A 13,977-nucleotide genomic window follows, 5' to 3' on the forward strand; every position below is an offset into this window, starting at 1 on the left:
GGGGTGTGGGGGGGGGGGTTGGATGTGTGTGTGTGTGTGTGGAGGGGTGTGTGTATGTGTGGAGGGGTGTGCATGTGGGGGGAGGGGGAATGTGTGTGTGTGTGGATGTCTGTGTGTGTGGGTGGGGGGGGAGGGTGTGGGGGTGGATATGTGTGTATGTGGGGGGGGGGGGGAGGGGTGTGCGTGTGGAGGAGGGGGGGGTTGGATGTGTGTGTGTATGTGTGGAGGGGTGTGTGTGTGTGTGTGTGTGTGTGTGTGTGTGTGTGTGTGTGTGTGTGTGTGTGTGTGTGTGTGTGTGTGTGCAGGGATGTGTGTGGGGGGATGTGTGTGTGTGTGGATGGGTGGGGGGGGGGGGGTGGATATGTGTGTCTGTGGGGAGGGGTTGGGGTGTGCGTGTGGAGGAGAGGGGGGGTGGTTGATGTGTATGTGTGTTTGTGTGTGTGGAGGGGTGTGTGTGTGTTGGGGGTGGGGTGGGGGGATGTGTGTGTGTGTGGATGTGCTGCATGTGTGTGGATGTGCGTGTGTGTGGATGTGTTTGTTGTGTGGTTGGTGTGGGGGGGGGGTGGATATGTGTGTGTGTGTGTGAGGTGTTGTGGGGTGTTGGGGTGTGCATGTGAGGTGGAGGTGAGTGTTGTGTGTGTGTGGAGGGAGTGTGTGTGTGTGTGTGTGTGGAGGGGGTGTAGTTGGTGGAGGGGTGTAGGGGGTGGGTTGTGGGGGTGTTTGTGGGGTGTGTGTGTGTGTTGTGTGTGTGTGTGTGTGTGTGTGTGTGTGTGTGTGTGTGTTGGGGGTGGGGGGGATGTGTGCATGTGTTTGTGTGTGTGTTCGGGGTGGGGGGATGTGTGTGTGTGTGTGTGTGTGTGTGTGTGTGTGTGTGTGTGTGTGTGTGTGTGTGTGTGTGTGTGTGTGTGTGTGCAGGGATGTGTGTGGGGGGATGTGTGTGTGTGGATGGGTGGGGGGGGGGGGTATGTGTGTCTGTGGGGAGGGGTTGGGGTGTGCGTGTGGAGGAGAGGGGGGGTTGGGTGGGTGTGTGTGTGTGTGTGTGTGTGTGTGGAGGGGTGTGTGTGTGTGTTGGGGGTGGGGTGGGGGGGATGTGTGTGTGTGTGTGTGTGGATGTGCGTGTGTGTGGATGTGTTTGTTGGTGTGGGGTGGGGGGGGGGGGGTGGATATGTGTGTGTGTGTGGAGGTTGCAGGGTGTTGGGGTGTGCGTTTGGAGGAGGGAGTGTTGTGTGTGTGTGTGTGTGTGTGTGTGTGTGTGTGTGTGTGTGTGTGTGTGTGTGTGTGTGGGGGGGGGGGAGGGGTGTGTGTTTGTGTGGAGGGGTGTAGGGGGAGGGGTGTTGGGGGTGTTTGTGGGGGGGGGGGGGATGTGTGTGTGTGTGTGTGTGTGTGTGTGTGTGTGTGTGTGTGTGTGTGTGTGTGTGTGTGTGTGTGTGTGTGTGTGTTGGGGGTGGGGGGGATGTGTGCATGTGTTTGTGTGTGTGTTCGGGGTGGGGGGATGTGTGTGTGTGTGTTGTGGGTGGGGGGATGTGTGCATGTGTTTTGTGTGTGTGTATGTGGGTGGGAGGTAGGGGGAATGTGTGTGTGTGTGTGTGGGGGGGGGGGTGTGGGGGGGGTGTGGGGGGATGTGTGTGTGTGTGGGGATGTGTGTGTGTGTGGGGATGTGGGGGGGGGGGTGGGGGTGGATATGTGTGTGTGTGGGGAGGGGTTGGGGTGTGCATGTGGAGGAGGGGGGGGGGGGTTGGATATGTGTGTGTATGTGTGGAGGTTGTGCGTGTGTGTGTATGTGTGGAGGGTGTGCGGTGTGTGTGGGGGGTGGGGGATGTGTGCGTGGGTGTGTGGATATGTGTGTATGTTGGGGGGGGGGTTGGGGTGTGTGTGTGTGGAGGAGGAGGGGGGTTGGATGTGTGTGTGTGTGTGGAGGGGTGTGTGTTTGTGTGGAGGGGTGTGCGTGTGGGGGGAGGGGGAATGTGTGTGTGTGTGGATGTCTGTGTGTGTGGGTGGGGAGGGGGGGGAGTGGTGTGGGGGTGGATATGTGTGTATGTGGGGGGGGGGGGTTGGGGTGTGCGTGTGGAGGAGGGGGGGGTTGGATGTGTGTGTGTATGTGTGGAGGGGTGTGTGTGTGGGGGGAGGGGGGATGTGTGTGTGTGTGTGTGTGTGTGTGTGTGTGTGTGTGTGTGTGTGTGTGTGTGTGTGCAGGGATGTGTGTGGGGGGATGTGTGTGTGTGGATGGGTGGGGGGGGGGGGGGGTGGGTATGTGTGTCTGTGGGGAGGGGTTGGGGTGTGCGTGTGGAGGAGAGGGGGGGGTTGGATGTGTATGTGTGTGTGGATGTGCGTGTGTGTGGATGTGTTTGTTGGTGTGTGGGGGGGGGGGTGGATATGTGTGTGTGTGGAGGTTGCAGGGTGTTGGGGTGTGCGTGTGGAGGAGGGAGTGTTGTGTGTGTGTGTGTGTGTGTGTGTGTGTGTGTGTGTGTAGGGGTGTGTGTTTGTGTGGAGGGGTATAGGGGGAGGGGTGTGGGGGTGTTTGTGGGGGGGGGGGGGGATGTGTGTATGTGTTGGGGGTGGGGGGGGTGTGTGCATGTGCATGTGTTTGTGTGTGTGTTCGGGGTGGGGGGATGTGTGTGTGTGCGTGTGTGTGTGTGTGTTGTGGGTGGGGGGGATGTGTGCATGTGTTTGTGTGTGTGTATGTGGGTGGGGGGTAGGGGGAATGTGTGTGTGTGTGTGTGTGTGTGGGGGTGTGTGTGGGGGGATGTCTTGGGGTGTGGGGGGGGGGGGGGGATGTGCATTTATCTGGATATGTGTGTGTGTGTTGGGGGGGGGGAGGGATGTGTGTGTATGGGGGGTGGAGGTGTGTGTGTGTGTGGGGGGGGGGGGGGGGGAGGTTGGTGTGTGTGTGTGTTTGGAGGGGTGTGCATGTGGGGGGAGGGGTGTGGGGGTGTGTGGTGTGTGTGTGTGTGTGTGTGTGTGTGTGTGTGTGTGTGTGTGTGTGTGTGTGTGTGTGTGTGTGTGTGTGTGTGTGTGTGTGTGTGTGTGTGTGTCGGGGTTGTATCCAAGGGGGTTGTGTCAAAGCATGTCCAATGAAAGTGGGGTTGTATCAAAAGTGGGGTTGTATCAAAAGTGGGGTTGTATCAAAAGTGGGTGCGAGTAAACCGGTCATCACTGCCAGCAGTTTTAAAGTGGCAGTTCTAGTTTTCTTTTTTTTTTTCTTTTTTTTTGGAATACAGAATCGAGGCTCGTGTAAGAGCGAACACATTGTCCATGAAAACATGCACAGACACATAAAACATACAATGAAGGGAGCGGAAGAGAGGGAAGCACACAAGCACAACAACAGAAGAGAACAGGGACGTCGGTAGATCTGTGGAAAGAGGGGGCGGGGGGCTGTGGAGGAGGGACGGGTACATGGTATAAAGCAAATGAACGCCACTAGGAATTTCAGGAAAGAAGTTGGGGATTTGAAGAGGTGGATTTGGGGTGCTTTAATGGGGGTAGAAAAGATCAAGGTTTTGGATGGGGGACGATATGCGATGGTGGTGAACAGCTGTTTTAAAGACCTGAAGAGAGTGTGGGAGTTTGTTCCAGAGGTGGGGAAAAAGAGGAGTGAAGGTGGCAGAGAGTGTGGCACGGCTGGGGCACAGCACTCTCAGAGCAGAATTCTTATTAACAAAACATACTCTCCAATAATCGATCACCTTTATAATTATTTAATAGCTTGATTTCTCGACCAATTGGTGATTGGCTAGAGACTTGTAATGTTGTTGCTGCATGCGTGGTATTTGACCTCGCAGCAGATGCAGGTACAGCATGGGTGTACACTTGGTTGGAGGAGAAATAACTTGGTTGGGTCTTGGCTGTAATCCCAATGTACACCGATATTGGATCACTATACATTGTGGAATACCGAGTGACCATAACTGGAGCTGGGTTTCTGACCCATGAGCTCGTAACAGTGTTAACAGAGTGGAGGGTGATATGCAACCATGGCATGTAACATTGGAGAAGGATGATGACACGATGGTTGTGCATAAGGCATTAGTTGCTGTCTGGTGAGTTGCGTACAATAGACCAGTAGCTGGAATCGTGTTGTACCGAGCAGACATAACTGGCCAGTTGGACACAATTTATGTTGATGGGTTCTCTACGGAGGTGGCGCTGCAGCGTTGACAGCTGGTGAAAGGTGGTCTGACTGTGTCGATGTCGAGCTGTGTCAGAACATACCCAGTTATGCTGTGGAATATCTTCAGTATCGTGATCAGATACAGTCACGTGAAAAAGTAAGTACACCCCATGTTAAGTTTTGACTTTTTCAACATATTTCAACATACAGCTATTTGATCTTCATTTCAACAATAATGACAAATAAAGGTGATATAATACAACAAATATCATGAAACATTTACATTTTGTCGTCCATTGTACAATTTAAATAAACATTAATGCAAATTTCGCATGTGGAAAAAGTAAGTACACCCTTGGCTCTAATAGGTGGTATTGCCCCCTTTGGCAGAAACAACCTCAAGTAGGCGTTTCTTATAACTGTCTACCAGTCTCTGACATCGACTGGGAGAAATTTTTGCCCACTCCTCCATGCAGAATTCTTTCAGCTGTGCGATGTTTGAGGGGTTTCTTGCATGCCCAGCTCGTTTCAAATCCCCCCACAACATCTCGATGGGATTTAGATCCAGGCTTTGACTTGGCCATTCCAGAACCCTCCATTTCTTTCTTTTCAGCCATTCCTTGGTGGATTTACTGGTATGTTCAGGGTCATTGTCATGTTGCAAGGTCCACCTTCGGTTGAACTTCAACTTTCTGACAGATGGCCTCACATTATCCTCAAGCACCCTCTGGTCCAATGAAGAATTCATAGAGGATTCTATGATGGTGAGCTGCCCAGGCCCTGATGCAGCAAAGCTGCCCCAAACCATAATATTTCCACCACCATGCTTTACAGTTGGTATCTGGTTCTTGTGGTCAAATGCTGTCTTTGGTTTTCGCCAAACATGTCTTCTGGTACTGTGGCCAAATAGCTCTACCTTTGACTCAACTGTCCAGAGCACATTGTTCCAGAAGTGTTGGTCTTTGCCTCGGTGTTCATTCGCAAACTTTAGTCTTGCCCTGGTGTTCTTTCTGGACAGCAAAGGTTTCCTCCTGGCACACCTCCCATGCAGATCAATTTTGTGCAGCCTCTTTCTTATGGTAGACTCGTGCACTTTGACATCAACAGTGGCAACAGCTACCTGTAGGTCCTGTGATGACATTCTGGGGTTCTTAGAGACTTCTTTCAGCACCTTGCGGTCTGCTCTCGGGCTGAACTTGTTGGGGCAGCCTGGTCTGAACAAGTTGGCAGTTGTTTGGAATCTTCTCCACTTGTAGATGATCTTCCGGACAGTCGAATGATTGATTTCAAATTGTTTGGAGATCTTTTTAAATCCCTTCCCAGACTCGTAGGCATCTATAACCTTCTTTCTGAAGGCCTCAGAGAACTCTTTTGATCTAGGCATGGTGACGCTGCACACTTCAACAACAAAGAGCAAACCAAACTAAATGTCTGAGGTTTAAATAAGACAGGTTCCTCCAAGATCCTCTCTAATGATGTTCTAATCATTTGCACCTGAGCTGGTGCACCTGATTCTAATTTTAGGTATTTGAAGTAGTGATAAATGTAGGGGTGTACTTACTTTTTCCACATGCGAAATTTGCATTTATGTTTATTTAAATTATACAATGGACTACAAAATGTAAATGTTTCATGATATTTGTTTTATTATATCACCGTTATCTATCAATATTGTTGAAATGAAGATCAAATAGCTGTGTGTTGAAATATGTTGAAAAAGTCAAAACTTTACATGGGGTGTACTTACTTTTTCACGTGACTGTAAAATTATGGCGGCGGAGATGTGGTATTCTTGGATAAAAGCATTCCCATCTTCCTTGCACGTGTAGGTAATCCAGCTTTTGAAATAGTCCAATTTACTCCCACTCAGAGCAGCAGATATCACTTCCAAACGGGTCTGAGTTATGGCAGCTTCTTTCTCTGGCTTCAGTTGTTTGAGGTGTATGGGTTGTTGTGTGGCTATCAATCGATCTTTCTTTCAATTTACAGCCCATGGCAGCTCTGGCACAGGCCTCGGCTGCTTCTGCTCTGTCCTCCAAACTGAGCGAAGATCTGGAAGAGACAGACGAAGTCTGAGAGCCATCGACTGTGACGCGAGCTCAACATTAACGCTCCTTTATGGCCACACCAACGAGACGAGCGTGAAGTAGGTTTTTTTTACTATCCTGGAACAGACACAGATGCTTGAAAAAAAGAAGAAGAATCCAGGCACCTTGCCACCACTTGAGGCTGAGGTAACTGATAACTTTATTCTAAATCACTCGAATACAACACGGTAAAAAATCGTGTGTCACACGAATACACAAATGTTGACAGCAAAAAAAGGAAGTTCGATTGTCAGCTCACGTTCCTCCAAGTGGAAATGATGCAAAACTCGTGTGGAACATTTCTGTTCTCCCCTCTGGGCTGGTGCTCCTGCCTCCCACCTAGCTCGGCTTCACACTGTAGAAACCAAAGCTTTCAGAATCATTGGAATCTCCCGCGATGAAGCTGATTCCGAGGGCCTTTCACTCACTCACCGCAGGCAGGTTGGTGGTCTTTCTGTCTTCTACCGACTCCTCTCCGGCCTTGCTCCCCCAGCTCTGTCTGTGCTCTGTCCCCCAAATATTCCTACAGGTCGCACAAGATCTGCCAGCAACCCTCTTATGGTTAAACTGCCAAAATCAAGTCTCTCTGCTCACCTTCACTCTTTCATTCCCCTTTTCTCCCACCTCTGGAACAAACTCCCTCACTCCCTTCAATCCCACTCCTCCCTCCAGGTCTTTAAAACAGCTGTTCACCACCATCTCTTATCCTTCCCCCATCCAAAACCTTGATCTTTTCTACCCCCGTTAAAACACCCAAAATCCACCTCTTTCAATCTCCGATTTCTTTCCTGAAAGTCCCTGTAGTGTCCATCATGTTTATCGCGTGGACCCACCCCAGCCCTCTCCCTTCCACAGATCTCCCGATGCCCCTGTTCTCTAATGTTGTTGTGCTTCCCTCTCTCTCCCCTCTTGTCTCCCACTCGATGTATTTATTATATGTTATATGTGTTAGCTCTTACACGAGCCTCGACCTGGTATACAAAAATAACAAAAAACATTTTTACATTTATACAATCAAACTCGGTTCTGTCATGTATGCTGTTGCTGCACTGCACCTGTCACTGTATGCGCTCTGAGTGAAGAAACCTGGGTGTTTAAAATGCTCATCATATTGACAAAGGTAAAACATGTCGATTCAAACTCCGTTTTTACCATTTTCGGCGCAGTTTGAATGCATCCTGTGTTTTTTTATTTTAACGAATTCGGTTGTTGTACTGGTCAGGTCTAAGAGGGAACATTAAAAGTTTTATTGTTTATTGATTCGGTTAAATAAATAGTTTAAGCACTAGTTGGAGTTATTGTCCCCCGTCGCACCGCGGAGCGAAAGGGGGGACTATGGTTTTCCCCTCCGTCCGTGTGTGCGTGCGTGCGAACGTGCGTGTGTGCGTCCGTGCGTGCGTGCATAAGCGAAGGACCGAATTTTAATTTGGTGTGTGGGTGCAACACACGTCAAAATCCAAGATGGCCGCCGCCATGTATGTCTGAACCTTGTGAGCGGAATATGTTGAAAAATAAGCGAAGTACCAACTTCTAATCTGGTGTGTGAGTGTATCTAGGCATAAGGAAGAACGCTCTTGAAAATTGGGTCGCCACGTCAAAATCCAAGATGGCCGCCACCATATATATATGTCTGAACCTTGTGAGCGAAATATCTTGAAAAATAAACGAACTACTAACTTCTAATCGGGTGTGTGGGTGTATCTACGCATAAGGGAGAACGCTATTTAAAATTGGGTCGCCACGTCAAAATCCAAGATGGCCGCCTTGCGTCTTCCACTTTGTCAACTCACATCACTTCAACGACGGGAGACCAAGGCGTAACGTTTGTTAAATGTTGTTTCCGGAGTGTTTAAAGGATTGTTGGAATGTCAATACACAGGTAACCTTGATTCTTATTTTCATTAAGTTGTGAAAAGCATTTCAAAGGATGACCAGTTCCTGACGTTGTTGCACTCGTGTTTTACCCTGTCATGTGTCGGGTGCAGGACTGATGGAGGACTTCAGAGATGGGATGGAAAGAGAAAGTGAAGGGACTGGTAGCTTGTGGGGGAGAGAGAGCAGTAGAGATTGGGAAAGGCACATTGGTGAAGAGTGGGACAGAATTGATGAGGAAGATGAGGAGATTGAAGATGAAGAAGGAGAAAGAGACAGTGAAAATAATAATGAGGAGGAACACATCAACGATGATGAGGGGCAGTGTATTGGGGATAGGGATGGAGAAGATGGAAGAGAATGGGAAACGGAATGTGAAGGAGAAGATCATTGGATTGGAGAAGAAGATGGGGAGTGGTGGAGTAGGGAAGAATTGGGAAGAGGAGGAGTGTGTGCTGCAGACATGAAGAGGTTAAAAGTAGAAGAACGGTGTAATGAAGTAAACATTAGATGGCGAAAAATAAAAGAAGAAAGAGATGAAGAATTAATTGTTGATGAGAGTGAAAAGGTGCATGAGGATGCACCGCAATGCAAGAAAGAAGATTCTGAAGGAGAAGAGTATCCTCAGAGGCAGCAAGGCTTGGACTGGTCTCTTGCCCTTCCGCAGGAACATCCAGGTGAGATGGGCTTGAAGGATATGGGATTGGCAATAAACCAGCTAGGGGGAATTTCTCTTCAAAAGTACTGGAATGAGATTTCATTGTTAACAGAACCAACGGAACAGATAATTTTGTTTAACTTCTGGAAAAGGCCATTTAGGTATTTTCTGAAAAGCCAGCCTCTATTGCAAATTGCGGATCATATCCCATAGAAGTGATGCATAAGGGAATATGGTGCAATAAGTTGTGGGTTGCTAGCTGAACAGGTACGCAAGCATTTGCTCAGCTGGCAATTCAAGCCCTCTTGCCCTCCTCACCTCTATTACCTCGTCAGTTTCTCTTTTGTCCCCCTCTTCTCTCGTCTGGAATTTCCTCCCAGACCCCTAGTCCATCTAGTCGTGTTTCTCTTACCACTCCTTTAAAATGACGAGTGATGACGATCTCATGTAATCCCGATTCCTTTTCCTGATATTCTTAACAACTCTCCTCTCTTCCTCTTTCCTGTCCTGTCCAGCCACACTTTTACACATTTACCCTATTTTTGTTCGATCTTCTTGTCTCCTTACATATTCCTTGTCTACCTAGCACACTCGGTTCCCTTGCCTGTCTGAATATTTTGGACTGTCTGTATTTTCATTCCTTCTACATTTCTTCCTCCATGATGTTAACAAGACAGCTATAGATATTGTAGTGTTTATGATCCCATGCCACAACTAAGAATTACCACTGTTGGGTGTGGCCGAACCACAGAGTACCCTTTGGTTGAACCACGGAGTAGTGTGAATACTCCGCATTGTCAAGATTCAATTCACATAATTTGCACCCAGAGAGAATTGTCAATGTTCACAACGGTTTTAGCTCAGCGCTGCAACATGTGGAGCGAGGCTATGTGCAAATAATTGATTAAGGCATAAGACAACTTATGTGAAGAACCCTCACACAAAAGGTAGACCAACAATAAACAGGCAAACACTTAACAGTCTAGAGATTTAAACCATACAGCATCATGATTACAACGTTAACCATAACTCCACTGGGGAGGGAGATGGGGATGGATGGGGAAAGATGGGTGGGTAGGCGACCATTTTTCACCACCGCTGGGGATTTTGAATTTTCCTTTGATGAAATTTTTTCTCTAGGGTCATGTGCACATTTTGACACCACATACGTGTAAATTGGACTTATCGTTCAGGTGTCACATGACAATTAGTCCTGAAAAAGTCCTAAAAAAAACTGCAATTTGCATATGTCTATGCACAACAAACATATGAATAAAGCTTACGTGCATTATGACACTGATGGTGTAAATGAGTGTTTTAGCATGCTGTCCAAGACATACTGAATAATTATAGAACATTATAATTAGCCAATAATTAGACAAATTAACATATGATGAAAAAATAATTTTACCATCGTGTTCATTACGTGATGATCTATGCGTGTGCAAATTTTTAGGTTAATCGGACCATCAATGGCCGAGATCAGTCAGGGAAAGCTCAAAATCACCCAGTTTAGTAAGGGTCAAGACACTAACACCACACTGGACCGGGATTTGCATGCCACAAGGCAGCGGTACGTGACACCACTGACATGCAGCTCGATGGTCTCTGGATGTGAGCCAATATGTGACCGTGGTTCCACCGTGTACGTGGCAAGTGCAAGCCAGGCAAAGAAGAGCCAGGTAGGCAGCAAGAGAAGCCACATGAAGAGAGAGGGAGGCCAGCTTTCCCCCCCCCCCCCCCCCCCCACTCCACTGCGCTGCCACCTTTATCGGCCCGGTGAAAACATTTTGCTACTTCGGAGACATGCTGAATGCAGAAGGTGGATCAGACTCGGCAACGGTTGCTGGAGTGAGATGTGCATGGAAGAAGTTTTGGGAACCGAGTGGCATGCTGACGAGGAGGGGAGTGTCGTTGAAGCTGAAGGGAAAGGTGTATGCTGCATGTGTGAGAAGTGTTATGATTTATGGGAGAGAGACATGGGTAATGAATGTAGAGCAGCAACAAAGGCTGGAAAGGGTGGAAATGCGAATGGCTCGGTGGATGTGTGGAGTATCGTGGAGAGAATAATGAATATATGAATGATCGTTTTAAAGGCCATTTTCCCCGCTAGAGCGGGGGTTGGCCTTGCGGGCCCCATGACAATCATTTTTCCCTGTTTGAGGCAATGTTTTTATGGCCGGATGCCCTTCCTGACGCCAACCCTTGGTCACCTCTTACGATGCGCAGGGATACGGTGTCCCTATTCTAAATCGGGGTACACACCGTGATCATTCATCCCAGCAAGCTGGTACTCAATTTGCCGACCTCGGAAGGATGACAGGCTGAGTCAACCCCCCTGGCGTTAATTCAGCGATCGACCGGGATTCGAACCCAGGATCCTAGGATCCCAAGCCGGCACCCTAACCGCTAAGCCAACACCAGGCTTCCTCTCTGAGAGAGAGGAAGACAAATGATGAATTGCGAAAAATGATGGGAATAGAGCCTGTGATCAGTAGCGGACTGGGTCTTAAAACCGGCCCGGGCATCCTTCACCTCGGTCGGCCCATTATTCATTTATATGTTGCTTATCTGAGAAAATAGACGAAATGCTTGAAAAAAAAAACCTAAATAAAATCCACTAAAAAACATTTATTTTCAGTAACACGAGCACATGTCATGTCTGAGAGAGTAGGTAGGTGCCTGCGCAGTTCGCTGCTTCTGGCAGCCACACCATCAATGATATCCTTAGTTTCATTTCAAGTTTGGCCAGGATCCCTTTTTCCACAGACATCAACATGAACGCCTCAAGATGTTCTTGTGTCATTGTACTTCGCAGACGGCTTTTGATTCTCTTCAAACAGAGAAAGACCGTTCACATGCCACTTGTGACACAGGCAGCATTAGCAGCAGCTTGTAGGCAAGCCGAATGCTCTTGTAGGCATCAGTCAAGAGGTTCAACTTGAGGAGCACCTTGTAGCAGCAGAGAGGACAGGCTTTACATGACTTACATGTACTTGACAGAGTCTTCCTGTCCTGTTCAGACTCACTGTCCTCCTGCACTGTATAAGCATCTGCTACTGATTGTTTCAGTGTTGACCATTGTTCTCCACGGCTTCGCAGTTCTTTTCGTAGTTGTTCCACAGTGACACCATCATCAAATCTCAGCAAATGTTTATGCAGCTCTTCCATAGCTCCCGATGGCACTTGATCAAAGTTCCTTGGGTGAAGAAGTGAGAGATCAGCATTCAATCTTGATGTTGCTGATCTGTCAAACCGCTGCTCAATGCTGCTCACAATAGTGTCCACTATTCGGTTGGAACAATTTACACAATAGTGTCCAATTTAGCATCGTAAGTCAGTTCGCGACATTGTTATCAATACTCGATCAGTAGTCAGTAGACCTATCTAAACTTACTAGGCCTATCGGCTCAAAATCCTTTTAACTGCTGACTTGGTAGTTTTTACAATGAAGGAAACACGTTTCGGGAGTACATACGACATAGCGATTGTGAATGTAACAGCTCTGAGGCGTCTTTCGCTTCGCATCGCAGTGATGACGAGCACCAACATGACGGCTGTAATATTAAAATGTGGCTTCAAACCCCCTCACAGCCCAAAACCTTCAACCAGACATATTAACACGCTCCTCCCCCTTCATTCCCGTTCTTCAAAGCAAAGCGGTAAAAATTGTTGTATCGCCATTATATATTAAGACTTAAGAGCAACGGTACCCGCCCTAAGGGCGGGGCTTCAATTTATTTTAACATCGCGATTTAACATCGCGACACGATTTATTTTAACATCCGTTAAATATCACACGCAAATCATCAAAATCTAAACAGTATTTTTACAATTTCAATTTAAAAAACCACATCACTGTTCATATCGGTAAATATTATTCCATCGTGTTTCAAATCGTGATTAGTCATATCAACTGTACGCTTTTTTTTTAGGAAAAAGAATTGAATGATTTTGTACGGTACCTCTTCTTCAGCTTAGAACTTCAGGATAGACGACATTGCTGATAAACGTTCCTTTTCTCTCTTTGAAATTCTTGGCAAACATTTTTATATTGTCACTGCTGCCAACGCGATGCCATGGCATTATTCATAACAATCATTCATTCATTCATTCATTCATTTAATGATCATTAAACATTATTATTGTGCTCATTAAACATTAAACGTTCATTAAACATTAAAGGTTCATTAAACGATTACGAAAATAAAAACGAAAAACATTACGAAATTACGTTCACACCGTCACATCAAACACTACCGTGAACACAAAAGTCACAATCTTCATCGCAAACGTTACGTTACGTAATTCAAACCGTGAACACAAAAGTCACAAACTTCGTCACAAACGTTACGTTACGTAATTCAAACCGTGAACACATCGAATATCGGAGAGCCCATTGCGCAAACGATTTGTTTTCTCTGGTACGTGTTACTGGGCGGGTACCGTTTCAGATAAACCGGTAAAATGCCTCCCAAACCAAACGGAAAGCTTCATGAACGAAAACGTCCAAGGAAGCTGTTGCAAGAACGAAGGCTCGCCAAGACGAGGACAATCGGAGGCAGGAACAAGGACGTAACACAGCTGCACACCAGTCTCGGAGGCAGTCCCAGGAATACAGATCTGGTGAACAAGGACGTGATACAGCTGCACACCAGTCTCGGAGGCAGTACGAGGAATACAGATCTGGTGAACAAGGACGTGACACAGCTGCACACCAGTCTCGGAGGCAGTCCGAGGAATACAGATCTGGTGAACAAGGACGTAACACAGCTGCACACCAGTCTCGGAGGCAGTCCCAGGAATACAGATCTGGTGAACAAGGACGTGATACAGCTGCACACCAGTCTCGGAGGCAGTCTGAGGAATACCGATCTGGTGAACAAGATCGTGACACAGCTGCACACCAGTCTCGGAGGCAGTCCGAGGAATACAGATCTGGTGAACAAGGACGTAACACAGCTGCACACCAGTCTCGGAGGCAGTCCGAGGAATACAGATCTGGTGAACAAGGACGTAACACAGCTGCACACCAGTCTCGGAGGCAGTCCCAGGAATACAGATCTGGTGAACAAGGACGTAACACAGCTGCACACCAGTCTCGGAGGCAGTCCCTGGAATACAGATCTGATGAACAAGGACGTGACACAGCTGCACACCAGTCTCGGAGGCAGTCCGAGGAATACAGATCTGGTGAACAAGGACGTAACATAGCTGCACACCAGTCTCGGAGGCAGTCCGAGGAATAC

The 13,977-nt window shown here is 47.9% G+C and overlaps 1 protein-coding gene across 3 annotated transcripts in view; it reads left to right on the plus strand.

The window, feature by feature from the left end:
• Positions 1 to 13,977, plus strand: part of LOC137414258 (uncharacterized) — a 201,566-nt gene that overhangs the window by 55,823 nt on the left and 131,766 nt on the right. For all 3 annotated transcript variants that reach the window (XM_078771595.1, XM_078771594.1, XM_078771596.1), the window contains one exon: positions 8,184 to 8,747. In XM_078771595.1, coding sequence (XP_078627721.1) covers positions 8,189 to 8,747 — 559 coding nt within the window. In that variant the 5' untranslated portion in view covers positions 8,184 to 8,188. The remainder of the gene's footprint in view (positions 1 to 8,183; positions 8,748 to 13,977) is intronic.

The sequence above is a fragment of the Myxine glutinosa genome, chromosome 2 (genome assembly GCF_964187855.1).
Source record: "Myxine glutinosa chromosome 2, kmMyxGlut1.1, whole genome shotgun sequence".
NCBI classification, from domain to species: Eukaryota; Metazoa; Chordata; class Myxini; order Myxiniformes; family Myxinidae; genus Myxine; species Myxine glutinosa.